A 27,529-nucleotide genomic window follows, 5' to 3' on the forward strand; every position below is an offset into this window, starting at 1 on the left:
AAAGGAACAAAAAGCTCAGCTTCTTGGACTCATTTTTCCCCACTCACAGGGTTGTCTTTGCAGTCCTCGCTGAGAACCTCCGGTGCGATCCAGCCCTCGGTGCCCGGGACCCCCGACCTTCTGCTGAAGCTGTGCCGGCCCACCGCCAGTTTCTTACACAGGCCGAAGTCTGAGATCATGGCCCGCACGCGGCCATGCGCGTTGGGCATGGACACAAGGATGTTGTGAGGCTTCAGGTCCCGGTGGACTGGGTGAAGAGGGAAAAACGCGTTAAGAGTAGTTTAATTGAATGCAGCTTTCTAAAGACAATAAATCTAATTTAAAATATAGCTGCAAGCAGCGATGTGGGTTCCTCCGCAAAATGGCAAAATATTGTAAACATGTACACTGTAGAAGATCGAGACTTGGACAACAAGAGAGCAAAACTACTTCATGTTTGGCCAACAACAATAGGCTGAACGGGGATTTGAACTCATGAGCAAGTCAGTCTCTCTAGCTTCTCTTCTACACATCAACGGCTGAGATATTATAATTAGTAAGGGCTGAGTATTAACTTTTCATAGGATATTGAAACTCTTCTTGAGTTGATCTCTTTCCAGACTCTCAGTCAATGCACAACTAACAAGTCATGTGGACAACCGGGCTAAGGCAGAGCTCATATTCAGCGCCTTGCAAGAATAGCCTGTGACAGTATAGCAGCCGACTCTCTGGTTAAACTACACAACATACACAATCAGGGTGACCAACAAGATTATATTAACTAACCAAAAATAACATTACAAACATCTAACTGAACGAACACAACAACTAAAATCCCTCGCACGGCTTTTGTAACCAAACTATTTTCCACAAGTCTTTGCGTTTTTGGACATGCCGCACTGCATGCTGAGTACCCAAGTGGCTGACGCTAATTATCTAGCTGTGCTCCGACTGCGTGATATGAGTATTAGTTTTTGGTCAGCTTTGGGACAAAGGTTAAGAAACGGTTGACATTTCAAAGTGAAATTGCGCATGGTATTTCAGAATGATGTCTGCCTGTTTAGTTAAACAAGTAATCAAAATTATGACAGGCCAAAAGACTGTGTCTGGATTCGAACCTGTGACCTTGCGCTTTGCAGCACAACAATTCAACCTATTGAGCTACACTCAAAGCTGAGAAATTCTGGTCAGTTTCTGTTTAAAAAAAGAAAGCCGTTTCTCCTGTAGCGTGGATTGGTCAATTCGGCCAAAGTTTAAACAGCTGTAATTCAATGATCTTTTGACATATCAAGGTGAAATTGTGCATGGTACTTCAGAACTATGTCATCCTGTTTAACTAAACATATTCAAATTTAAGACAGACTCAAACAGTGTGGCTGGATTCGAACCTACACCCCCTTATACTTTGCAGGTCACCATTCCAACTCGTTGAGCTATTCTCAGTGTTGAATATTGTCATGTTCAGTTACTGTACAAAAAAGTAAGCTGTCCAGCCAAGGTTGAAACAACTCTAATGCAATCATATTTTGACATACCAAGGTGAAATTGTTAATGGTACTTCAGAGAGATTTCTGATGATCAATATACTTCATTCGAACTACCATACGTAGACTCCAAGTAACTAGCTACTGTTGTAAACTTGGCTTGTTTTGCAGTGGTTTACACAATCTCGCTTATCAAATGATCGGAGTGTTGTTATGGGCTCAAATAAACACTCATTGCTATGTTTTACAACCGGACGATTGACCGGAACACTAGAAACCGGTCTGTCCAAAAAAAAGTGTTCAAAAAATTGCCTCTGACAGGTTTTGAACCTACAACCATTTGTTTATCAGCACAACATCTCAGCCAATTGAGCCATTGACAGATTTGGAATCTGCTATGTTCAGTCATCAACTGGATAATAAAATAAGATGTTTCTCCAATGGCAACATTGTCCGATTTGGACTGAATTACAGCTCAAATAGCTGTAATTCAGTCATATTTTTACATATCAAGGTGAAACTTTGCAGGGTACTTCAGGGTGGTGTCATCTTAAAGCCTATTGGGTTTGAAAAACCATCATTCAAAAATAAATTTGATTTAGTGACACAAACTTATTGAGGCAATGTGGACATTTACATAAATACACCCCTTTCAGACATTTTGTATTTGATTCAACTGTCTTAAGTAACATTTTTAAATATGTCAATGATACATATCTGTACAAAATGTCAAGTCAATTTGACCTTTTTTGTAGGAGGAGATCTATTTAGAAGGTTTTCCCAAATTATCACTGTATAGGAAAATACATCACGGTGGACTTTATGGGTCCTTTAGGCTTTATTGTTCCTCATGAAAAATGAGGCATGCAAACCAAGTTTCAGAAGAATTGGAGCAATGGGGTGGAAATACAATCACTCTAAAAAGTGGACATTTGGGCGTGGCCTGTAGCGCCCCCAATGGTCTAATGTGGGCCAGTCTGTGTTTGGAAAATATGCCAAATTTCAAAACTTTTTACCAATGTGTTCATGAGATAAATTACAATAATAATAATAATAATACCAACAATTACAATAGGGTCCTCCTGACGGACGAACCCTAATTAATTTGTATAACCCTTTATTCAAGCAGTGTCACAGAGGGCTTCACATATGCCCATAGAACTGCACCTAAAACAATCTAAACCTTCAAGGTAGACAAGGAAAAACTCCCAGGAAAACTAATTGAGGAACGAATTGTATGAAACCTTGGGAGGAGCAATTTAGTGAGGGATCAGAGTAAGAGTGGTCTAATTCAGTGCTTCTCAACTGATGGGTCCCGAGTCCGACCCAAAAGGGGCTCGCAAGCTGGTGTGATGCAAGTCACAGACGTGTGCTTCCGTTGCTTAGGCGCCATCAAAAAGTTTAACTTACATTTTTATAACTTTACAAAACTTCCGATGGTGCGCTCTTATTTTTAAAGGTATGTAGGCTCATGCCCCTGTGACCTGTGAACGCGTTCTAAAACACAAATGTCTGTCAATTAAAACTGCAGAGTGCTCAAGCACTCCAAATATTTTTTAAATATTTTCTTAAATATATTGTTTATTATAATTTGATGCTGGTAGTTCATTAAGAAAGGGACATCCTTAGTTTTTTCATTCAATATTTTGCATAATAATACATAAATGTATTAATTGTTAGCCAGTGAAATTAGGGATTTATATTAGCAAGGGGGTTTACGTTTAGCACTTTTGCAAGGCACTGTATTCATGTCACATTCTCATCGGGGGCTGAGCACCCCTAAAGGTCTGATCCTAGAATCGCCCCTGCAACGCACCATATAAGCTTGAGTTTAAATACATTATTTAATGTGACATTATATACTGTACATGCAAGTCTTAGCTAAATAACTTAGATGTATGATGCACTTTTCGATCAGTCCTCCGACACCACAACACGATACTTGCCGAGTATAACAGCGCAACAGCTCAAACACATGCAGGGATAGGTACAGTAGCAACGCTAGTGCTAAATAAGTATTTAGCTGCAAGGCTCCATGACGCCGGGTAAGACGGGATCGTGAAACTAATCACCAAAAGAACGAAGGGGCACCCACTTGTCTGGCAGATTAAAACAAGTTCGTAGGAACCTAGCAAAAAATATTCTAAACTTTCCAAGACTTTTAGCTAGGTTTATATAGCCTGACGTTGTCATAATCATAATTAGTCAGAATATGAGTCTGAAAACTCTCCGTTGGGCTGTGACTACAGGGCGTGTTTCAACCGAACTCGTAAAACAAATGCCTCTACACTCAATTGGATAGACCGACAACCAATCAGAGCAACGTAATATCAGAGAATGGCTCTGTTCGAAAACTTAGACAGCTGTCTTAATCCTTGATGTCTTACTAGACAGGTGTCTAACTATGGAGGACCAAACCTGCCATATTTACAAATGAATGAATGAATAAATAAATGTCCACATCCATGCATTTAGACAAAAATAAACGAATATATATATTAATTAATGCACAATTGTCAATCAATAGTTACATATATTTTACATTTATGTATTTATTTATTTTGTATTCATTTATGTATTGGTTTATTGATTGATTTATTTATTTATGTCTTCATTCATTCATTCTTTCATTTATATATTCATTTATTTATTCATTTATTCATTCATTCATTCATTGTTCCCAATATGATAATGAGAGGAGGCCAGTAGGCGTGGAAACTGATGTTCAGACATTGCAATCAATCCAGAGCCATAGATTCAATCTAGCTAACGCCTGGGACACACTGGCTGCGAAGCGCCCTGGAGCGCCACAATATACTACGAATGGCGCGATGCTGTTCACACTAGACGCGCATTTCTCCACGCCGGTCACCAAGCCTTTCACCTTCTCTGAGATTTTCTTTTCTACATGTAAAGCTGACATGTACATAAACATGGCATAGGCTACAGGCTATTTAGGCAACTTGTTGCTCCAACAATAACCGTCGCAACGGCATCCCATTCCCAATATAACGTGGCAACATTTGGCTTTTGTTGCCGTAGTCTTTGTAAAATATGTGCTATGGGGCATACAACTCCATTTAGGACTAAGCTACTTTTCATCTTCGATGATTAACTTTGTGTCGTCAATCTTCACAAATTTCTCTTCTGCTTGATTGGGGGCTATATGCCAGATTGTCTATCTCGCTCTTACACACAGGACAAATATGTTGGTTTGACAATCAACAATCAGGATTTTTTATTTTAAAATGTTTACGTTTTTATCGGGGTAAACACATGGTTGGCCAGTCAGCGTAGTGAAGTTGGGTGTTAAGTGATAGCCCACAACTAACGTATTAAAATCTTTATAACATGTTTGTTTATCCAAATATCATATATGGTGAATTAAATCTTTGTTTTCAACAAGGTCGGCCAGCCTGTCCATGTAGGCTATGTTGTCCATGACAGCAAGGATGGATGTAAGGCTACATAATCAAATACAAAGCGTGGAAAACGATTAGCCAATGGTGTGTCAAATACCGCCTACCTATTTTGATTGACACATCTCATTAACATATTGAGAAGAAGAAATACAGGAATGAATGAATAAATGAATGAATAAATGAATGAATAAATGAATACATGAATGAATAAATAAATGAATAGATAAATGAATACACAAATAAATACATAAATACATGTAAATTATAAGGTAATATTGATTGACAATTGTGCATTAATTAGAACATGTATTCATTTATTTATGGATAAATGCATGGATGTGGACATTGATTTATTCATTCATTCATTTTTAAATATGGCAGGTTTGGTCCTCCATATCTAACGAGACAGCTCTCTTCGGGGTAAGGTATCTTAAAAACCGTTGTTTTCGAACAGCCTATTAAGACAGGATGTACGTCATCGCGCTGCGTGTACTTATGTGCTCGCACTATATCTATGGCACTAGCGCGCTTTGTCAGACGGCAGTCAATTGCATTGAGTTTATTGTCACACTAAATCAAGTTAAGCTGTATTTAAACTTGTGTTAGATATAGGCTCAATAGCTCATAACATTTGTGTTTGTGTTTCACTCATTTGATAGGATTATGATAAAACGCAGCAACTACTTAGTGTTTGCACTGCACGGCGATGCTAGCTACTGTGCGTTATCGAAAAGTCGGAGCAAATTTACAAATTAGGAGTGTCATCAATAAAATAAGTACTTGTAAAAACGTAGAGCAATGGCGGTCAAAGGATTCTGTTTAACTTGTTGCTCACGGTAACCCCGCGCACAGAGTTATGGGTAATACGTGCCTCCATTATGACAGCAAGGCAGCTCATATGCTCTCTTAAAAAATGACCGTTATGTGACGTATTTCAAGGTATCTTATTAGACAGGAAGAGAGGATTTAAGACATTTCGAACAGACCTCGCTGTATTAAAAGGAAGGAAGGACGCATTTTAAGAGTTTTCGAACAGAGCCACAGTCTAATAAAGAGAGAACTCCTACTCTTGAGAAACTTCCGGGTTCTGAACTGGTTGCAGTTCCACTCAAGTTCCATATGAGGGCGCTAACGGTCGAGTGCAGAATGAATGGAGGTCTATGGAGCTATACCCCTCAAAATCCACTTTTCTCAGGATAAAATTTTTTGTCTAGTAATTTGAATTCTGAATTCGAAAGGGGAGGCAAAAAAAAATACAATACTTTTAAAATGGCATTGACGTCATACACATCATACGACCAGAGCTACTGCTTGACGGCGAGCTCTGGTTACTTCCACTTTTCTCTCAAGGCATCGACAACACAGCTGACAGGTTAGGCTCTCCCTGTCAATACACATGCTAGAAAGAGTTTTGGCTTGCTAATGTTGTTGCTAATGCTCTGACATTCTGGTTCTGCTTCGGATGCCATCAAGCGGGATCTCTGGTCGTAGTCAGCATAGATATAGATATAGATATATATATATATATATATATGGTAGTCAGGCCTTCACTAACCAATCAGCATTCGTTAGCAGAATGCTAGCGTGTAATGGGCAACAACGACTTACCCTGTAAGAAATCGAAAGGACATAAGTACTCGTTCATTCAACTTTTGACCCGTAATCCATATTGAACATGCAAAAACTACAATCAAATCTGAGATTTATCAACGACAATCAGGGCGAAAGAGACAAATTTAGCCGTTTAGCTCCATAGACTCCCATTCATTTTGCTCTCGACCGCGATCACTCCCAGTGGAACTCTGGTGGAATTGCAATAAAATTCGGTACAATGGGGCTTAATAGGGAGTGGGCAGGCTCTCCTTAAACAGGCTCCGGTAATATGTTGTTTGTTGGAAACAAATTCAACCCAAGGGCTCTTTCGTGACGTTGTTGATTACGTTACTGTTGATCATCTGTCCATTATCGTATAAAGCCCGCCCTGGTAATTTCATTGGTCCGCCCAGATCCTGGTTTTATGTAGTTGTTCCCAATACGAGACCCTCCAGACCCAACTTCCCGAGCAAATCTTTTTGTGGACTGGGAGAAGTTGGGCTGGCAGCCAGGCTAAGGTTTATAGGTACCTAGCGAAAAATAGCCTCAACTTTCCTAGACTTTAAGCTACGGTACTAATGCAGAAGGAAAGTACATTTTGCTGTCTCAATAGAACGTTGTATCTATGCGTTGTTGCTAACGTGTGCTGACATTGTGCAAACCCGATGAATTAAAAATGTGTAGGTCACACATGCGCGAGTGCTTGTAAAAAATACTCGCACTGTCTCAAAAACTGGTTGCAAAATGCGACCATTTGGTCACAGTCTGGAGCCCTGTAGCAACAGACTGGGTAACAAAAACATGAAGCCATCAAAGCTAAAGCACCTTTTAGACAAAAACACTTGGGCTATGCAGAAAAAACTGTTGCGTATTCTCAACAAGAATTCCAGGAGCTAAGAGCATCACAAAAGTTATTTAATTTATTTTGGGGTCGTGTATGACCAAGCGCAAATGTGGGTCCTGAGGATAGACCAGTTGAGAACCACCGAGTCTAATTCAAAGTTGTTCTTGGTTCAGGACTATTAATGCAGTGAAAGGAAACTGCCCTGGTGAGTGTATGACAGAAAAGCCACATGGAACAGATGATAGCAGTACCTATGTTGAGAGAGTGCAGATGAGCCAGCCCTGACATGGTCTGGTGCAGCAACACGACAGGCTCCAGTCCGCGCCGGTCAAAGTCCTTCCTCTCCACATACTGAAATAAACACCCCAGCACAAACAAGTACGTGAGCGCAGGTGAAAAGTAACTGGAGACAAACAACAGAAAGGGTGCAAGGATGAGAAACAAAAGAGAGGGAGAGAGGTTAAGTGAAGGGCACATGCCTCTTGCAGCGAGGCGGCGCACAGTTCGATGGCGATGTACTGGAACTGGCGGTCTCGCTCGGTGCAGAAGTAGCGGATGACGTTGGGGTGCTCGTCTGACTCGCGCAGCAGCTGCACTTCTCGGTCAGCGAAGCTGAAGCACTCCGGCAGGATCCTCTTCACCGCCACCGGACGGTTATCAAACTGACCCCTGGAGAACACAGAACCAAGGCTCACAGGAGGGTCACATCATTCTCCTTACATATGAAGCATAGCGCAAGTTCAGTCAGGCAAGACCGATCCCCGCACTCGGGCTCAATCGTAGTAAACACTGCTCACTCCCCCCGCTAAGAAAGCCCTTCTTTTCCCCGTTCCCGGGTCGGGCGGTCACTGGGGTTCAGGTTGATTAGTGCTCCCGCCTACAATACATGGCGTCATAGGATCAGTGCCTTTTAAACACGATTCCCTCCCTGTGTAGTTTGTTCATGCCATCAAGTGCGCGACCCTCCACCTCCCCGTCGCCGCCCGGCTCCTGTCTCCATCTTCGGCTCGATTAGTCGTCGGCTGTGCCACCGCCACCAGTGTCTGGCCTCCGCGGGGGATTCTCTTCGGGCTTTGGGCAGGCGCCCGTTGATTTATATAATTCCCCGCGGGGTCCAAGCACCAAACATTGTAGTTCATTTATTATTCTGTAATAAATATCTTTCACTTATCCAGGTCTCTCCTGATTGAAATAAGACCAGGAATGATCCTTTGTGAAACTATAACAGGTGAAGGACTTCTGCCCTTAAAACTGATACCTATGTAAGACTATGACTCACAGACTAAATTTAAGAGCTTAGGAGGTGTTAGTGTCGTCCACTGGCATAGATGGAGACTCACTTGTACACGATGGTTCCCTCTGCACCATGCCCCAGCACATTTTTGGGGCTGAACGTGATGTTTCCCACACGAACTGTGTTGATGTCCTCATCTGGTAAAACACAGACGCATTTACCTTTATGAACACTAACAATGGATCAATCCAGAAGGCTAAGGCTAAGCCGTTTTGAATCTCATTGTTTTAAAGAAATATGTATAAATGAATCTGTGTGCGTACTCGGTGTGTGTGTGTGTGTGTGTCATTTCGTACCTCCATCGTCATGCTCGTTGGCGGAGCTGCCCAGCTCGGACACAGACAGGTTGGAGTGGTTGGAGGCCCGGGGCGTGATGTTGGGGCTGCTGTGGTCGGAGCTTTCGAAGCGGGCGCGGGCCACTTCCAGGTAGTCTGTGTCCGGGGCCAGGCCCAGGTCGGAGGGTGGGGGGAAGGGCTGCTGCTTCTGGAGCAGCTCCAGCCTCTCCTCCATCTGCCTCTGGAACTCCTGGTGCTGCAGCTGCTGCTGCTTGTGCACGCTCTGGGGGACAGAAGATGGGGAGGAGGGCCGGGGTGAGACACCGTTGGTGTGTACGTGGGCATGTGGGGGGGTACTACGGGAGTGGACACATGCACTCACATGTTCAAAGAGATTAAGCATTCAACCTGTGTTTGTTTGATCGGATTTATTTGTAGTGCGACGACAACAACAACAAAAAGGGATTTTGCATATGCACAGATCTGAGGCAAGCAGTGAAAGATCCCTGCTGCTCCACAGCTGACCAGTAGGTGGAGCCCTGGCCACACGCTCACCTTTGGGTAGGTGATCACGAAGGCCAGCCAGCCAGCCAGGAGGAAGGTGGAGAAGATGATGGTGGCCATGTCTTTGAGCATGGTGTCCACAGGGGCCTCAGGCTTGGCTGACGATCGCCCCCCCACTCCTCCTCCGCCCCCACCGGGAGGCTGCTCTTGGACGGCGGTGTGGGGCGGGGCCGGGGGACCCTCCTCTCGGCCGCTCTCATTCGCCTTCTGGCGTGGAGGGAACGGTGGAGGAGGGGAGCAATAGTACATGGAGGAGAGGAAGATTAAATGTAAAAGGGGTGCCAGGAAGTAGTGCGACAGGGATCCATTAGCAGTGATTTGGCGCTAACGAGTAACCCAAGCATTTACTATGGCCGAATCCCAATACTCCCCCTTACCCCTTACCCCTTCCCCTTCGTTTTGCGCGTTCCCGTGAGAGCTAGTGGTGTCCCAATACTCTTTTTGAGCTAGGGGAAGGGCTAAGACTAAGGGGTATACACCCCTTAAAACCAAGTGAGGTCGGGAGCTTACTTGAACCCTAGGGCTATGTGAAAACTGCGCGACCAGCAACAATGGCGGCCAGATCATCCAGAGAGTCCGCTAAATATAATATTTTCGGCTTAATTAATTGATAAGAAAATTATGACAGTCTTGTTTTGTGTTATATGCAGTCATGAACATATATATTTGCAACCATTTTCCTAATTGAAACGTTTCTAAAAATCGCTAGTTTGGTACGCTAATATTACAGTGCTGAATTGCACAACAGTCCCGCATTTCTTTGACTAGCATGTCTACAGTTTAAAGTAAACTCCATTAGCAGCGAATTTCGTTTAAATCAGTGCATAACACTACTTGCTTTGGAGATATCGATACGTGTTAGATGACGTACCTGTAACCAAGTGGTGTCCCATTTCCTAGGGCTATGTAGCCCTTACCCCTTACTTTCGAGGGCCAAGGGGAAGGGGTAAGTTAAGGGGAAGGGCTAAGGGGAAGAGGTAAGGGGGAGTATTGGGATTCGGCCTATCTCTCTTTCTCACACACACACACACACCTCTTCTAATGTCTTTTCGGTGGTGGGAGGGATGACATTGCCCTGATGTCGAGGGATGCTGTCTGGAAATTTCTCCAAGATCTTGTTATGAGCATCAGGAGGTGTCTCGTGGTGACCTGACAGACAAAGAGAGTCAGAAAGAAAGAAAGAAAGAAAGAAAGAAAGAAAGAAAGAAAGAAAGAAAGAAAGAAGGAAGGAATACACTCCATTAACAGACAGTGCTTTCACCATAGTGGCCAGCAGAGGGCAGCGCTCTCACTGAAAGACAGTTCTGAACGCGTCTAGGTCCTGGGCGGAGGAGGGGGGGGGACTATGTCGACTATTTAGCCTGGCAGGAGAATATCAAGGACCAGAGAGGTGGTGTGTACCTATGAGCAGCAGGTGGTTCCTCATGAAGTTGATGCGGTTGCGTTCTCGCAGGGCGGCGTTGAACTTTACACTAGTGCTGGGCGTGATCACACACTCTTCCTCGTTCGCCTCCCGGCTGCTGGGGCCCTCCAACATGGGGAACGTGCTGCCACGGGGCTGCACCACACACACAGATCGGACCACACACAGAAAGAGAAAGCGGATGGAATCACGTCCCTTTCAACTTGCTTCAACACTGACAAAACACCCTGTTTGTAGCTGGGAACCTGGTAATCTGTTTCTCGGAACCTGGTTCTCTGGTGCTGGGATCCTGTCCAGAGGTAGAGTCAACTTGGGGCAGGGCCAGGTAAACATGCCTGACTACCCCAGGACAGGGACAGGGTCATAATGACTCCATCCACATACACCCGGCTGAAGACCAATCCAGGACAGGTGTGACTCACCACAACTGTGACTCCATCATGAACCAGGGAGGGCGAGGCATACAGGCTGGTGGAGTATTTGCCCACATAGAGAGTGGACCTGTGGTACAGACAGCAAAGGGGGGGGGGGGGGGGGTAATGTCTTGTTAGGTTATGTGTTGCTTCAGGTTGTTTGCTATGTTAGCCTAGCACTGGATAGGTTTTTAAAGTGTAAGTGTTTCAGTTGTGAATGTTGATTCTAAACACACAAATGTACATATCAATGTCCAACACTAATTTTTAGTGGGTATAGCAAGGCCACTCTCCTCTAAATAAGACTATAGTGAAGTGTTTCTAAACTGAAAACGGACTCTAATGAGTCGGATAATTCTTTCCTTAATGATCCGTTGAATTGGATCCCTGCCCTTGTGATGGGTTTCTCCTTCAAGGCACTTCCTGTACAGTATGAACATGCCTTTGTTTTGCCATTTGAAGTTTTAACGTAATATGGGCACATTTGATCTCGAGGCTCATTAAGAGACATCCACCGTGGATTTGCTTAACTCACTTGGGCATGTGACAGCTGTGACTGGAATGCAGCAGCTGTGAATCCCTTATACAGGCCTGCATGGGTTTCAAGCTGAAGTTAGATTGCACAACCAGGCAATATTGTGTAGACATGCGAGGCCTTGTTGATTTTAGAGAACACAGGAGGTGTCTTTGGATCACGGTTTCAATTCACAGTGCCGTTTCTATTAACACAACAGCCGTTTTCAGAAGAAACGAGAAACAAGAGTTTCGGTGGTGCGTTTGTGTGTGTCCACCTGCATCTCCATTTCTTTTATCTCCATCCATGTTGGTTTGTATCTCTGTAACCGTGCGTGTGTGTGTGTGTGTGTGTGTGTGTGTGTGTGTGTGTGTGTGTGTGTGTGTGTGTGTGTGTGTGTGTGTGTGTGTATGTATGTATGTATGTATGTATGTATGTATGTATGTATGTATGTATGTATGTATGTATGTATCTGTGTGTGTGTGTGTGTATCCGCCCTGCTTACATAAGCTTGTTCTTGGGCTTCTTCTCCTTGGGAAAGGGGTACTTCCACTGCGTGATACGTCCCACTTCCCCGGACATGAAGGTCAGGTACCGCAGAGTCTCCACGGCGACGTTGGTGTGCGCCACCTTGCGCAGGCCCTCACGCTGCCAGATGTACATGGCCACTACGGGGGAGTTGTAGTTCTGGACCCACTGCACATCGCCCGACTCACTGTCCACCGTCACCACCAGCCCGTCCCCGTTCGACACAAAGTGGGCATTCTCTGCCGAGACCGGAGAGGGGCTTGTCAAGTTGTACACTCGTCTATTAAAAAACGTCAAGGTGATTTCATGTGATATATTGTGGCGACATTGATGAGAGTTTGGTTAGGAGTAGGTTTGGGTAAAAACTGGGTTCCACTATGGAACCGGTTCCTATGCAATCGGTAGGAATCGGACCGGAATAGAACGCACATTTTTGTTCCTCATTTTGGTTCCACTTAATGTGTCGACTGAAATATTTTCCCTCTGTCGCTCCGAAACAGACGTAAAATATCACACTTTCTCTGTAGTCTACCGTTAACTAGCTACCGTAAATCTAGGCTACATATTACACTTGCTCTGCTAGTCTATCGTTAGCTAGATTTTAGTGCATTTAACTCTTGTGTCATCTTGGGGTCATTGTGACCTGATGGCTGAAGGGTTAAAATGCCTAAAGCGAAGCGGTTGAAAGTGTGGCTGTATTTCACAGCCAAAGATTCGGACATCGCAAAATGCAACAAATGTTTCAAAACAATTATGTGCAAAGGGGGAACCACGTTGAATGTATTGAAACATGCGGCAACACATGGAATACATCTTAAAGCAGAGAGATGCACCGTGTTCAACAGCTTGCGGACATCAGTCCCTGGTCCCGGGACAGCCTCCCCAATTTGCCTACCCTTTCAAACTCATACCCGTGTGTACAGGCCTCTTCGACACCACCTGAAAGAGTTTTCTCCTGTACAGGACATGTCAAAAGTCAAGAGCGGTGTCGAATCTTGCCAGAGAAGGCAAATTATGGTAATTCTTCTGCAAAAGAACTGCTAAAGTTTGAAGCTGGTTGAGTTAGCATACCAATATTTATTTTGTTGTTACTTGTTAATAGTGTAATGTTATTTATTGTTACATTATTCTAGTTGTGTGTTAGGTGACTTAGGTTTATTTATTATATATTTAAGTAGGCTACTTTAAAACGTTAATATATTGTTACATTTAAATAGTTAATAAAAAAAACTCTACAAAAGAGCCTTTCTTTGATTATTTTCATTTTTTCAAGAATCGGTTTAAGAATTGTTTAGAAAACGTAATCATATTAAAAGAACCGGTTAGGCATCGGAATCGTATGAATCCAAACTATACCCAACCCTAGTTAGGAGTGGGGGGAGTCGGGGGATAAACGGTTTCTTACTGTATTTGGTTTCGTCGTCGGGCAGAGTAGAGGCGTAGTCTGAGTAGGTGGCGTTCCAGCGCAGTTCTCTGCTCTTTGTGTCGTACATTGTGATGGTGTACTCTGGAGGGGGGACAGGGTGTAACACACAGTATACGTGTGAGTATATTATATCTGGGTAGATGTGTGTAGGTTAGAGGGTTACAAGTAGGATGGTGGGTGCATGTGGGTTGGAGGATTACAGGTAGGATACTAAGTGTGTGTGGGTTACAGGTATGAAGGTAGGTGTGTGTGGGTTACAGGTAGGATGAATGGCAGGTGTGTGCAAGTTACAGGTAGGATGGTAGGTGTGTGCAGGTTACAGTTAGGACAGAAGGTGTTCCGTTGCAGGGCCTCACCAGTGCGTCCCAGGTAAAGGAGCGATGAAGAGGGACACAGCATCTCAGCAAACGATGAAGTCAGCGTCTGCTGCTTCTCTCCCGTCAGCAGGTCCACCACATACCACAGGTCCTGCTTCTTACCTAGACACACGCGCACACACACTCTTCAGACAACGGACAACCTTAATGGGAGGTCCAGTTAACAGCTGATTACCCCATGTTTACATACAAATGTCACTTTACCAAATGGGATTGGGCGGTGACAGCTTATCATTATTTACAGTCACAACTACCACAGCCTCGGACCGACTTCCTAGTTCGTTGGTGAAGGGAGTGGCACTGACAGTGAGTCTGGCTGGCCCTTGGCAAAACCAACGGATTAGGAAACAGCGCCTGCTGTGGAGCCAACCACACCCAGAGAGTGGGATGCTGTTAAGGCCTGAGTAGTTCCTCTCTGTGGGCTTTGTTCAGACAGGCGGATGATTGCTGTTGGTTTGGCATTGAGTGACGGGCGTCTTGTGAAGAAAACAAGTACACTGAGCTTTTACACAATAGTATCTTCCTTTGTGCTAGCAGTGGCTTCCGTAAAGGAATGCCCTGGCTACTACTACACAGATAACGAGTGACTCGATAACGTGTTCAACAGCTTCAAACGGTGTTGAATTCCAAAGAGCTGGGGCTTGGAACGGGATGGAAATATTCTAACGTCTTCTACTCCGAAGAGATAACATTCACTCAGGAGTCAAGCCTGACACACTGTGTACTACATAATATGCAAATATTATTTTCTGTGAGTGGCTTTTAAAACTAAAGACAGCCTGATTCTGCATGTCTGTCTTTGTTGTGTCAAATCCAGTCTGAGATTGTTGGAAACTATGGTGGTCTTCAAAGAAAAACGAATTACTGCAGTTTCACAAGTTGATGTTGCATACCAGGCAGCCCTTTCAGGCAGTATGTGTCATTTTGTGCTTTGTATATGTATGTGAGTGTGTGTTACCAGGTGCTTTGTAAAGGTCTTACCCATGTAGAGGATTCCGTCAGAGCTTCGACAAGGTGATGCCTGAACTAGCTCCGGTATTGTGAAGGGCAGTTTCTGTCAAAATATGGGGAATTAGCACAGACATCTCTCACACACATACACACTCAAAGTTGGTGCACAAACTCATGACCTGCTTATCGACTGTGGTAAGGAGATGTAGCACACTTCTAGGTAGAGAGGAAACCGAGTGTTCCTTAGTAACCATTGAGAGTACAGGCTGTTATTCCTCCTACCGTGAGCCCTTCGTTGTTCTTCCCCCCCAGAGAGTACAGGCTGCCATCATTGGGGTCAGGCAGAAATGCTGGTCTGGAGAAAAAAATAACAGAGACAAACACCACTTTTGTGATGGAAATTTGTCTTGGGTTTCTCCAAGGCAACTTTCAAAAAGTGATGAAGGTGGTCCAACTGTGGATAATACACACATTTTTGTTTGTTTTAATAAACTAAAGTATTGTGTCCATGATCAAATTGGTAACACACACAGATTGCTGGAATTATAGATAGGGCACAGTGCTAGCGATGATGTCGGTGACAGAAGTATTTCTGGAATTGTAGCAGTGGCCTTGATGCAGCTGGGGATGACAGTTATTCTCTGTGGTTTTAGTAACTATATTTCTCAGATCACAATTTAAATTCTCTGTCATCTCTGAAGTCAACCTCCACATCTATTCTAGTCAAATTTACAATGCTTCGTTAGCCTACATTCATGCAAATGACTATGTAGCCTTCATTTGTTTGCTGTTTCCTACATAATACATTTATAATATTATTGTTATTATTGTTTATTTTCGCGCCCCTAAGGCTCAGTCAATATTTGGACTACATAGACAACGCCTGTGTCAAAATGTTTGTCTTGGTCTCGATTGCGATGCTTGTATTGGGATTTATGTTCCGTTGCACAGTTTAGGAGGTTACAACGTTTTTGTACCACCCCCCAAAAATCCCAACCATTTGGCTTTGTTGAGAAAGCGATTGAATGGAACTGCAACCTCGGATTTTTGATTTCGATCGTGAAAGTCTTTGTAATTTGAGCGAGTGCGGGTCGCCCGTGAGACTGCCTAGTCTTTTAGGCGGCAGCCATGCTAGAAAGTGTCAAAGTAGTATTTTCGTAGCAAATTTTATAGTTAAAGTTATAGTTACCCCTCCGTGAGTCACCACCTTACCGCGGTGGAGGGGTTTGCGTGTCCTAGTGATCCTGGAAGCTATGTTGTCGGGGGCTTTATGCCCCTGGTAGGGTCTCCCAAGGCAAACAGGTTCCAGGTGAAAGACCAGACAAAGCGTGGCTCAAAAAAACCAACCATGAAGAAACACAACAATGGTTCCCAGTTGCCCCTGCCCGGAAGCGGGTCACCGGGGCCCCCCCCTGGAGCCAGGCCCGGGGGTGGGGCTCGATGGCGAGCGCCTGGTGGCCGGGCCTTTTCCCATGGGGCCCGGTCGGGCACAGCCCGAAGAGACAACGTGGGACCCTCTTCCAGTGGGCTCACCATCCGCAGGAGGGGTCATGGGGGTCGGGTGCAGTGTGAGACGGGCGGCGGCCGAAGGCGGGGGCCTTGGCGGTCCGATCCTCGGCTGCAGAAGCTAGCTTTAGGGACGTGGAACGTCACCTCGCTGGCGGGAAAGGAGCCTGAGCTGGTGCGCGAGGTAGAGAGTTTCCGGCTAGATATAGTCGGCCTCGCCTCGACGCACAGCACGGGCTCCGGAACCAGTCTCCTTGAGAGGGGCTGGACTCTCTTCCACTCTGGAGTTGCCCTTGGTGAGAGGCGTCGAGCTGGGGTGGGAATACTTGTTTCCCCTCGGTTCGGTGCCTGTACATTGGGGTTCACCCCGGTGGATGAGAGGGTAGCCTCCCTCCGCCTTCGGGTGGGGGGACGGGTCCTCACTGTCGTTTGTGCTTATGCACCAAACGGCAGCTCAGAGTACCCACCCTTTTTGGAGTCTCTGGATGGGGTGCTGGAAAGCGCTCCTCCCGGGGATTCCCTCGTCCTCCTGGGGGACTTCAATGCTCATGTGGGCAATGACAGTGAGACCTGGAGGGGCGTGATTGGGAGGAACGGCCCCCCAGATCTGAACCCGAGTGGTGTTCTGTTGTTGGACTTCTGTGCTAAACACGGCTTGTCCATAACGAACACCATGTTCAAGCATAAGGGTGTCCATATGTGCACCTGGCACCAGGACACCCGAGGTCTCAGTTCGATGATCGACTTCGTAGTCGTGTCGTCGGACTTGAGGCCGCATGTCTTGGACACTCGGGTGAGGAGAGGGGCGGAGCTGTCAACTGATCACCACCTGGTGGTGAGTTGGCTCCGATGGTGGGGGAGGACGCCGGTCAGGCCTGGCAGGCCCAAACGTAATGTGAGGGTCTGCTGGGAACGGCTGGCGGAACCCTCTGTCAGAAGGAGCTTCAACTCCCACCTCCGGGAGAGCTTCGATCATGTCTCGGGGGGGGCCGGGGACATTGAGTCCGAATGGGCCATGTTCCGGGCCTCCATTGTTGAAGCGGCTGACCGGAGCTGCGGCCGCAAGGCGGTCGGTGCATGTCGCGGCGGTAACCCTCGGACCCGGTGGTGGACTCCGGAGGTGAGGGATGCCGTCAAGCTGAAGAAGGAGGCCTATCGGGCTTTATTGGCTGGTAGGACTCCTGAGGCAGCTGATGTGTACCGGCAGGCCAAGCGGAACGCGGCTCTGGCGGTCGCGGAGGCAAAAACCCGGGCATGGGAGGAGTTCGGCGAGGCCATGGAGAATGACTTCCGAACGGCTTCAAAAAGGTTCTGGACCACCATCCGGCGACTCAGGAGGGGGAAGCAGTGCTCTGTCAACACTGTATACGGTGGGGACGGTGCGCTGCTGACTTCGACGGGGGACGTCCTGGATCGGTGGAAGGAATACTTTGAAGACCTCCTTAATTCCACCAACACGCTTTCCGACGTGGAGGCAGAGTCTGGGGACATCGGGGGGGGCCCTCCTATCTCTGGGGCCGAGGTCGCCGAGGTGGTTGAAAAGCTCCGCGGTGGCAGGGCCCCTGGGGTGGACGAGGTCCGCCCGGAGTTCCTTAAGGCTCTGGATGTTGTAGGGCTGTCTTGGTTGACACGACTCTGCAACATCGCGTGGACATCGGGGACAGTGCCTCTGGACTGGCAGACCGGGGTGGTGGTTCCCCTCTTTAAAAAGGGGGACCGGAGGGTGTGCTCCAACTTTAGGGGGATCACACTCCTCAGCCTCCCTGGGAAAGTCTATTCGGGGGTCCTGGAGAGGAGGGTCCGCCGGATTGTCGAACCTCGGATTCAGGAGGAGCAATGTGGTTTTCGTCCTGGCCGTGGAACAGTGGACCAGCTCTATACCCTCCGCGGAGTCCTGGAGGGTACATGGGAGTTCGCCCAACCAGTCTACACATGTTTTGTGGATTTGGAAAAGGCGTTCGACCGTGTCCCTCGGGGGCTCATGTGGGGGGTGCTCCGAGAGTACGGGGTACCGGATTCCCTGATCGGGGCTGTCCGGTCCCTGTACGACCGGTGCCAGAGTTTGGTCCGCATTGCCGGTAGTAAGTCGAACTTGTTTCCGGTGAGGGTTGGACTCCGCCAGGGCTGCCCTATGTCACCGATTCTGTTCATTACCTATATGGACAGGATTTCTAGGCGCAGCCAGGGTGTTGAGGGGGTCCGGTTTGGTGACCTCAAGATCGGGTCGCTGCTTTTTGCAGATGATGTGGTCCTGTTGGCTTCATCGGGCCGTGACCTTCAGCTCTCACTGGAGCGGTTCGCAACCGAATGTGAAGCGGCTGGGATGCAAATCAGCACCTCCAAATCTGAGGCCATGGTTATCGACCGGAAAAGGGTGGAGTGCCATCTCCGGGTCGGGGAGGAGATCCTGAACCAAGTGGAGGAGTTCAAGTATCTCGGGGTCTTGTTCACGAGTGAGGGAAGAATGGAGCGCGAGGTCGACAGGCGGATCGGTGCGGCGTCCGCAGTGATGCGGGCTCTGCATCGGTCCGTCGTGGTGAAGAAGGAGCTGAGTCGAAAGGCGAAGCTCTCTATTTACCAGTCGATCTACGTTCCTACCCTCACCTATGGTCACGAACTATGGGTAGTGACCGAAAGAACGAGATCGCGAATACAAGCGGCCGAAATGAGCTTTCTCCGCAGGGTGTCCGGGCTCTCCCTTAGAGATAGGGTGAGAAGCTCGGTCATCCGGGAGGGGCTCAGAGTAGAACCGCTGCTCCTCCGTGTCGAGAGGAGCCAGCTGAGGTGGCTCGGGCATCTGATTAGGATGCCTCCTGGACGCCTCCCTGGTGAGGTGTTCCGGGCACGTCCCACTGGGAAGAGGCCCCGGGGAAGACCCAGGACACGCTGGAGGGACTATGTCACTCGGCTGGCCTGGGAACGCCTCGGGGTCCCCCAGGAAGAGGTGGTGGAAGTGGCCGGGGAGAGGGAAGCCTGGGCCTCCCTGCTTAGCTCGTTGCCCCCGCGACCCGATCCCCGGACAAGCGGAAGATGACGAGACGAGACGATTTTATAGTTAAATTTTACACACAAAAAAACAGAAAGAGGGAAATGTTAAGACGATATGACTATTGTGAAGGCAGCCAGGTGGTGGGATTTTAATGTAGGTTGCTGTAAAAACGTAGATTTGTTTGCTACGTGAGGAGCCCCGTCAGCCTCCATTGACTTTTTTTTTTATTGAGGCAGCAACAACAGTATTGTCAACGAGTGTTGACACTCGTCAACAACAGTGTTGCCGATCTATGTCTGATGAGTATTTTCTAAATTTCGTACCAGGGTCAATTCTACATCCTAATGGAGAGCAGTGTTTTAAAGATATGGCGATTGCGAAGACAGCCAGCGGGTCAGCATATTTTTGTTATTTGTGTAAAACTTAGAATTTGAGTTAGCCTCAGAGTCACAGATAAGCCCCTTCAGGGCGGAACAAAACCACTCTGCTTCGCGTCAGGGTGCAATTTCGCTCTGTCAGGGCTTATTTTCCTGATAATGACCGGCGTTCTGTACATTATCCCTTACAAAAGAAACATTCTCATTTCTGGCGCTTTCAAACAATGGCTGGCATTCTTTTGAAGATCGTTCTTGCGAGAATGGTCTTGCAAGTCCGCAAGGACTTCTGGGAAATCAGAAGCGTTCTCGCCGGTCAAGTCACCATCCTAAGCATCCTCGATAAAAGGAGCGGATCAGGAACATTTCCGGGTATTTTTGGCATTCTTGGCGACTTCTTTGGACTGGAACCGTACTTGGGTAATGAAAGATGACGTCAAACGAGTTCCCAAGAACACAAGAACGGAAGAAAACGTGGATTGATAAACAGCCAATCAGTGAAGTGTGGATAGCAACGGCAGCTAGCGTGCCTCTAGCAAACTGCTTTTGAATTAGCCATGTCCCCCTAAATTAATATCAAACTTATTTAAGTTTTGGGGGGCTTATTTTCAGTTAACAGACGGTACTATTTGAATCGCAATTCCATCTGAAATACTGCCAGTGACAACGTTGTTACAGTCACTTGTTTCAAAGGGGGTTTCTTGTTTCAATGGGTGTTCTTAATGAATTATGCAATATGAGTAGGCTAAATGCTTGAAAATATCACTAGAAGGGAAAACGGACCCACCTGCAACCGACGCAAGCAAGCACACCCTACAATTTCCCCAGTAATGTACATTTGTACATTCTACATTTGTACACACAGATATTACACATTATTAGAGAGATAATAACCTAACCGTTATTTTCCCTCTCAAACTATACACAATTTGGTCTCTTTAGACTAGGCATAGTGTAACTGCATTTCTGTCATTAAAATAAGGAAGAAGAGTAGAGATATGCATAGTCAGCATCTGGCTTCCTGTAAATGACTCACACACACACGTTTGTACATACACACAAAATGCTACTCACTCTGCCACATGTGTAGGGACTTGTAGAACAGGATCTGTAAAAGGAAAAACAGAAATACGTTTCTGTGAATTGCAAAAACATTTCCAATGCCTATTGAGCAATTGTGCATAGATGTGAACACAAGGTTAACTATTCCAAGAGCCATACAGAGCTCATTTGACTCTCTCTACCAATCACACGCACAGTACACATGTTACTGCAAGCCTACATACAGTCTTGTATGATACATTCTTGTTCTTGTTAATGCCTTTGTTTGTGCTAGTGTAAACCCAATATTAGGCTAGGTTGCATCCTCTTACTGTTTATGGGAGAGCAGGAACTGATAAGAGGCTAATGCCCCCCCAATCTTCCTGATAAAACAAGTTAAACACAGTTTATGGGGAGGAGGCTTCAGTTGACCCCTGATGTCAGGCTGACACTAGCTGAGGGCCAGACAGACACCCAGGCCTCAGAGACACGATGCTGCAGTGAACCAACACTGGGGGGGGGGGCGAATTACATGGGAAAATAACCTCTGAGGGAGGGTGTAGCCAGGTTTCAATATTCAAAGAATGTATTGGGATGTTGGGAAAACAACATTATGTTGGCCTGCAGTGGTTCATGAATTATTGCTGGGTCTGATTCATCCTCATGCATCAATATTGAGTACAGGAACATACGCCACATGGTTCAGGGAGTAAAACAAACATTTGTTAAGAGGCATGCCTCCAACTCCATTTACTTGACATCAACGGCCGTTTCTCAGCAAAGTACTCTAGAGCCGAAATACAAACCCTATGAAGTTTAAATCCCAAGGTACAACAACAACAACAACCATATCTGTGTGTGTTTGTCTGGGTGACTTAGGTCACGAGGAGGAGTCTCTGGTATGGACCTGAACATCACATTTGGGGTTCAAAGGAGGGTGCTGGGCTGGGCTGGCTGGTTATGCTGCCGGCTCTGAGGCCTCCATACGCACGCGCACACACACACACACACGGTGTGGGCCACCAAGGCTCAAGTTCAACAGGTGTTTCAGGAAACTCAGGGCGTTGGTAGAAGCAACCACACTCACCTGTGTCAGTGATGCTGACTGACTACTAGGTGTAACTTGAGAAGAACTACACATTTTTGTTCTTTCCAATTTCAGCTTAAACAATTCTGTCTGGCAAGGATATCAATATGTTCTTTGAACCTTGCTGGCACGTATGACTTAGGATATGACCTGCATCAACATGCTAATTGTGCTAACAAATCTAAGTAATCGAAAGACTTGATGTTTGAATGTGAGTGTAGGTACAATCATCACAGAGTAATTCACCCTTGCCCACAGTGACCTTGACTACAACTAGGCTATATCTGCTCCACTCTCTCTGTTAATGATTACCAGCTGAACAAGCAGAAGACAACTGCATTTAACTCATGTGCCAGCAATAGGCATGAGAGGGAAACATCCGTTTGAACAACTTTCACACAGTCGACAACAGCAAACAACCTCTCCTTACTAATTGGGACATTTCACTTAAACCAAATGCCGTTTGCTATGCCTTTCTATGCCTTTCTACTCCACCTCATTTTACATTTACATTTAGTCATTTAGCAGACGCTCTTGTCCAGAGCGACTTACAGTAAGTACAGGGACATTCCCCCCGAGGCAAGTAGGGTGAAGGGCCTTGCCCAAGGACACAACGTCAGTTGGCACGGCGGGGGATCCATCCGGCAACCTTCTGATTGAGGATGCTCTGCTTCTTTACAAACCCCACCTCCCTTCTACACTTTGAGCATTCTTCGTGTAATGATATCTCATCACAATGTCTCGGTTATAAATCAGGTTGGCTCTGCTTGACAATAGACAAACACTTAAAATATCTTCCCTTTCAAAAAGCTAGTGGGGTCCCATTGTGGGTCCTGGGGCACACCACAAAGAGGCTTTTGTTTTGTAGGCGTAACCTGAACGTTAGCTAGAAAGAAACACAGTAACAAACAAGTGAATTGTACAGTAGAGCTCTCTCCCTCTCTCTTACCTTCTTTCAACGTCCATTTGATAGAGCCAGATCTCTTGCTCACGGCATGCAGGTTTCCGTCGAGGGTGGACACAAACAGCAGACTTTCAGGAAGAGATACAGTGCTGCCTTGGCAAAAACCCTGAACAAAATACAAAAACTGATGAGCCAAGTCACACAGGAGGCCTCATCTAACTGTACAGGTTTCTGTATGTAAAATTGACTGACTAGCAATGAATTAATACTTTTTTAGCATTCATAAAACCATAGGAGGTAGGGGTTGATATCCAATGCGTCCTTATGCATGTGCAATAGGAATGAACTCACGCCACTAATTAACAAAATTAATTACAGATCACAGTCGCCCCCCCCCCCATTAGGTTTTGGCTAACCATCCAGCTAACAAACTCATTTTACATTCCTTCTATTCTATGAGGCCATTTGGTGACATAGCCCAAGATCCATAAAAGAGGTAAAGACCATAGGCGATGAACATGTGCTCTTCTTCCCTAGCAGGTTATATTGCACCAGGAGTGCCTTCTACCAGAGAATAGTCACACCCCAGGAGGGGGTGGTGGGGATGAGTAGCCCAGAGGGGTTTACCCTAACCAGCTCTTACACACACCCCCCCCCCCCCGCCTCTCTCTCTCTCTCTTTGAACAAGCCCCAAATGATTGTTTTATGAAGTAAATACCTTAGGGCAAACAAACAAAGTCAAATGAGCTACCTGCAGGCATGAAACCATTCCAGGAGTTGAAACAGCAAGTCTCAGATAAGAGTGGGGAGTAGGGGAGATATGGGGGGGGTCACAAAGCGTTCGAGGCACAACACGTGCACTTTCCACACTTTTACACTGCCTCATTCCTGATAAAGTGTGCCAGGTTTAAGCATGGACATGGCAAGAGAGAAAAGGGGGCTGTTGGAAGTACACAGATGAACAGTGGGCTGAGAAGACCATGTGGTTGAGGCTCCTTCCAGACTCTATTCCCACTTGAGCAGACAGACACAGGCCCACATGGGCAGGCTTGGACTGGGCTCAGCAGTCTTAAGAACTCAACAGGGAGGAAGGGAGTGGACACACACTGGGTGGACTGTCTCTGATACAGTCGACTGAGGGAAAGAAGGAGGGAGAGGCAGAGAGAAAGATAGCAAGAAAGAGGTGAGCATGAAGCAAGGTATAAACAGTTGAAAAGGGAGATCAGACAGCAGCAAACTAACAATCAACTTTCTCACCACATGGCCTGCAAGAACAGGCTTGGGCTAGCCGGAAGTGAAGTGTATGCACTATTTAAAAAAAACACATTAACCTGATAACCCAAACTCTGGTTTTCATCTTGCTCTTGGCACACTATAGGTGCGTTCGACTTCATGCAGCGCCGGCGGCTCCGACAGCCGGCTGCGCCAACACCAGCCGGATGCCTTGAAGCTGAAAATGCCATTGGCTGCTTCAAGTCAGCCTGGCTGCAGGCAGCTGCCGGCGATGACGGCGCTCCATGAAGTTGAACGCACCTAATAATACAAGAGGAAGTGACATAGCAGAGGAGTGCTTACACTAAACCATTTATAGACATAGCTATACGTGTATAAATGTATACACTGGTATCAATGGCAACACTGCAGCCTATTCTGAAAAAGACCTCAGGGTATTGAATATAGCCCCTGTTGTTTGAGGCAGATCACCAACCGCCAATTACTAAGAGGCTCTTCTTTCTGCACTCAGCCAATTACCAGGGGCTCAGGGTGGTAGAGTAAATTGCTATTGAGACATAAAAAGCCCCCCAGACCCTGACAGTTAGGCCTGAGCGCATGGCATGCAGGACAAACAGAGCACAGTTCAGTGTACGACCTGGCCTTAGCTGAATCAGACTTGCAACGGCCCACTACACAGCACATTTCAGCTAATTTAACACGTGGAGTGTTCATTTTACTTGTTGAGTGTTTATACAAGGCTACTCTCTAGGATGGATCTTAAAACTCCTGGCGTTAACACTTTAATCAGCTGTGCATACATTTGATGCTTATTTTGTGTGTGTTTTAATAAATAAAATAAAAAACAGAAATGCCAAATCACGTGAAAATAATTTACAAGGGTTGAATAAGGAACTTCCAATCTGACAAGCAAAAATATTTTATTGTCCAGCGCAATGAAAAGTAAGTGTCTGTCCCTTCGTGTTGGCACAGTTCCCATACTCTAACCTTACAGTACACAACGTGTGAGAGCTTGTGTCAATACTGTACACCTGTGGCAGTTCCTACAAAGCAGCACTGACTACACATGAACCACAGGACATGACAGTTTAGAAAAAACATCAACAAGTCAACTTGCAGTTGATTCACCCTCCATAACCTCCATTACACTCAGTTTCACAAGCAAAAACAACATGTGCTGCAAGAGAAACATGATTATTGAAATAGCAGCACCCTTAGACCCGACCCCAGAACTCTCATACATCTGTCAGATGTGTCGCACGGCTATGCTGGTGGATTAAAGAGTGGAAGACAAAAACAAAAACAAAGGGACATAGGATTCCTTCCTTAAATGTCAATGTTAAACAGCTTTTAAACATGGAAAAGTCAGACATTGCGAAAGCGTGTTACATAATGCACAAGAACAGGGCGAAACCAAATTCTTGGCAGGTTCGGGCTCTCTCTGTCTTACTCCAATGAGGCCAGACGGCGGCTCAAAGGGACAGTATATAAAACGTGCCCATTCGTCCCAGTAGAGACTGTCTCTTCACCCTCCTACACTCCTAACATCAGTGCCAGAAGTTTACAAGCACGTGCAATTGGTAGGTTCCCACCATTTGTCGATAGTAATAGACACTTCTCAGGGAACACAAAGAGGCAAACACAAGCATCTTTTTCAGGGTAATGTGACGCTTCTGATACTTAGAGCATAAGTTCTCACGACAGACACTTTTCTTGCACTGCTTTTTGCCAGTGCCTGGTGGAACATCAGTAGGTCCCCACTCCCCACCAACCTACACACCTGCTGCAAAAAAAGTAATATTGAGCATGTCTGATAACCTGCTGAAGGTCCTACAAAAATGCGGCTAAAACCTTATCTGATGCAACTACTATGAGAACAGAAACCAGAACTGTGAGCTGCTTCCTGAAGTCAGTGCAACTGAATCTTGCAGCAAGCTCCTGGCTCCATCATAAACTCAATGCATAAGGGATTAATACATTTAGAAATTACGTTTTTGCACGATATATGACAAAAGTTAGACTGATAGAAAACAGTTGAGAGGACCAGGACAGAGAACTCTTATGAACCTGTAGCCTTGCCGACTTTTTACAAATACAAATATAGTCACTTACCAAACTTCGGCTGGATTATGAGTAGCATAAATTCCCCTATGATTAAAAATACTAACCAATAAAAAGTAGGCTATACACCTGTAAACTAGACTCTGAATATTCTCTACCCATGCGCCCTTATGTGTACCCGTTCATTCTAGTAAAGGCTTTATTCCTCAATTAACTCACCCTTCACGGAAAGTTTCCAAATTGGTCTAAAAACGTTCCTTCCATTAGCAGAGGTACCATGCAAGGCAAGCAACACGTCTGTCTTACTTGTTTGCAGTAGTAGATGTTTACTCAGTCTGTCAATCTATCTTTTTGCATTTTATACGACGTGCATGACTTGTGTTAAACTCTATCACGTAATCATGTAATGCATAAATAATTATAATACTTTCAAAACTATTAAAACAATATTCCAAATAACCAGGATTTTTGAGATCACTCAAAAGTCTAATCTCACCATAACGTGAATGTTTGACTCATCATAGCACATGTCCACTTATTCATGCAACACATTCTATTTGTCAACATTCTGGGGAGCAGTTCATGTAGACCCAACAAGGGCAACACAATACCCAGACATACAAATTTAAACTACACATCACTTTCTACTTCCAACATATTGTTGTTGGATTTAAAACCGACTAGGCTGCTACAATAACCATTTAGATATTTCTTGGGTCTTCGCTTTTCAAATCAAGTTATTCATAATCAAGTGTGATTATGAAGAAGCCGAGTATTAAACTATATTTACTTTGTTGCCCCATCAGCTGCCCTTCCCACCTATTTACCGAGTGGCATTTCAAATCAACAAACTGAAGACCCAACCAGCTATTACACACAAACCAGCAGAGGACAGAGGTTCTACTAATCAAATAGTCTAATTGTTTTCAGGAGGAGGTCCCTTCCAGGAGGGGTTTAAAGCTAGTTAATCTTATCCACCAAGCTAAACTGGCAAGTAGAAGGCTGTATATATTGCACTGGTTTAATCTTCGCTTAAAAGTAAATGGCTAACTAGCTATGATTGCATTAATCAGAGCGTGCTTACTTGACAGCTACGCTGATATTTACATATACAGTACATAGCCTACAGGTCCGTAAATTACAGAATTAGGTGTTGTCTAAAGCAATGCAATGCATACGTTAGCTGGCCAGTACTGTGTAAGTGGCCGACTAGATTTAACCACACAATATCTAGCAACGTATCTAGC

At 45.7% G+C, this 27,529-nt stretch overlaps 1 protein-coding gene across 1 annotated transcript in view; it reads right to left on the reverse strand.

The window, feature by feature from the left end:
* The window catches only part of ern1 (endoplasmic reticulum to nucleus signaling 1), a 32,550-nt gene that overhangs the window by 4,497 nt on the left and 524 nt on the right, over positions 1-27,529 (reverse strand). The window contains exons 2-17 of the mRNA XM_084676805.1: positions 23,034-23,154; positions 21,031-21,064; positions 15,370-15,442; positions 15,118-15,190; positions 14,116-14,238; positions 13,739-13,840; positions 12,311-12,572; positions 11,301-11,379; positions 10,857-11,013; positions 10,489-10,604; positions 9,447-9,662; positions 8,913-9,174; positions 8,663-8,753; positions 7,802-7,991; positions 7,574-7,673; positions 48-247 (exon numbers count right to left, since the gene is read on the reverse strand). Of these exons, the coding sequence (XP_084532931.1) occupies positions 48-247; positions 7,574-7,673; positions 7,802-7,991; positions 8,663-8,753; positions 8,913-9,174; positions 9,447-9,662; positions 10,489-10,604; positions 10,857-11,013; positions 11,301-11,379; positions 12,311-12,572; positions 13,739-13,840; positions 14,116-14,238; positions 15,118-15,190; positions 15,370-15,442; positions 21,031-21,064; positions 23,034-23,154 (2,199 nt within the window). The remainder of the gene's footprint in view (positions 1-47; positions 248-7,573; positions 7,674-7,801; positions 7,992-8,662; positions 8,754-8,912; positions 9,175-9,446; positions 9,663-10,488; positions 10,605-10,856; positions 11,014-11,300; positions 11,380-12,310; positions 12,573-13,738; positions 13,841-14,115; positions 14,239-15,117; positions 15,191-15,369; positions 15,443-21,030; positions 21,065-23,033; positions 23,155-27,529) is intronic.

Source organism: Hypomesus nipponensis, chromosome 17, assembly GCF_054491055.1.
Source record: "Hypomesus nipponensis isolate SF chromosome 17, ASM5449105v1, whole genome shotgun sequence".
Classification (NCBI taxonomy): Eukaryota; Metazoa; Chordata; class Actinopteri; order Osmeriformes; family Osmeridae; genus Hypomesus; species Hypomesus nipponensis.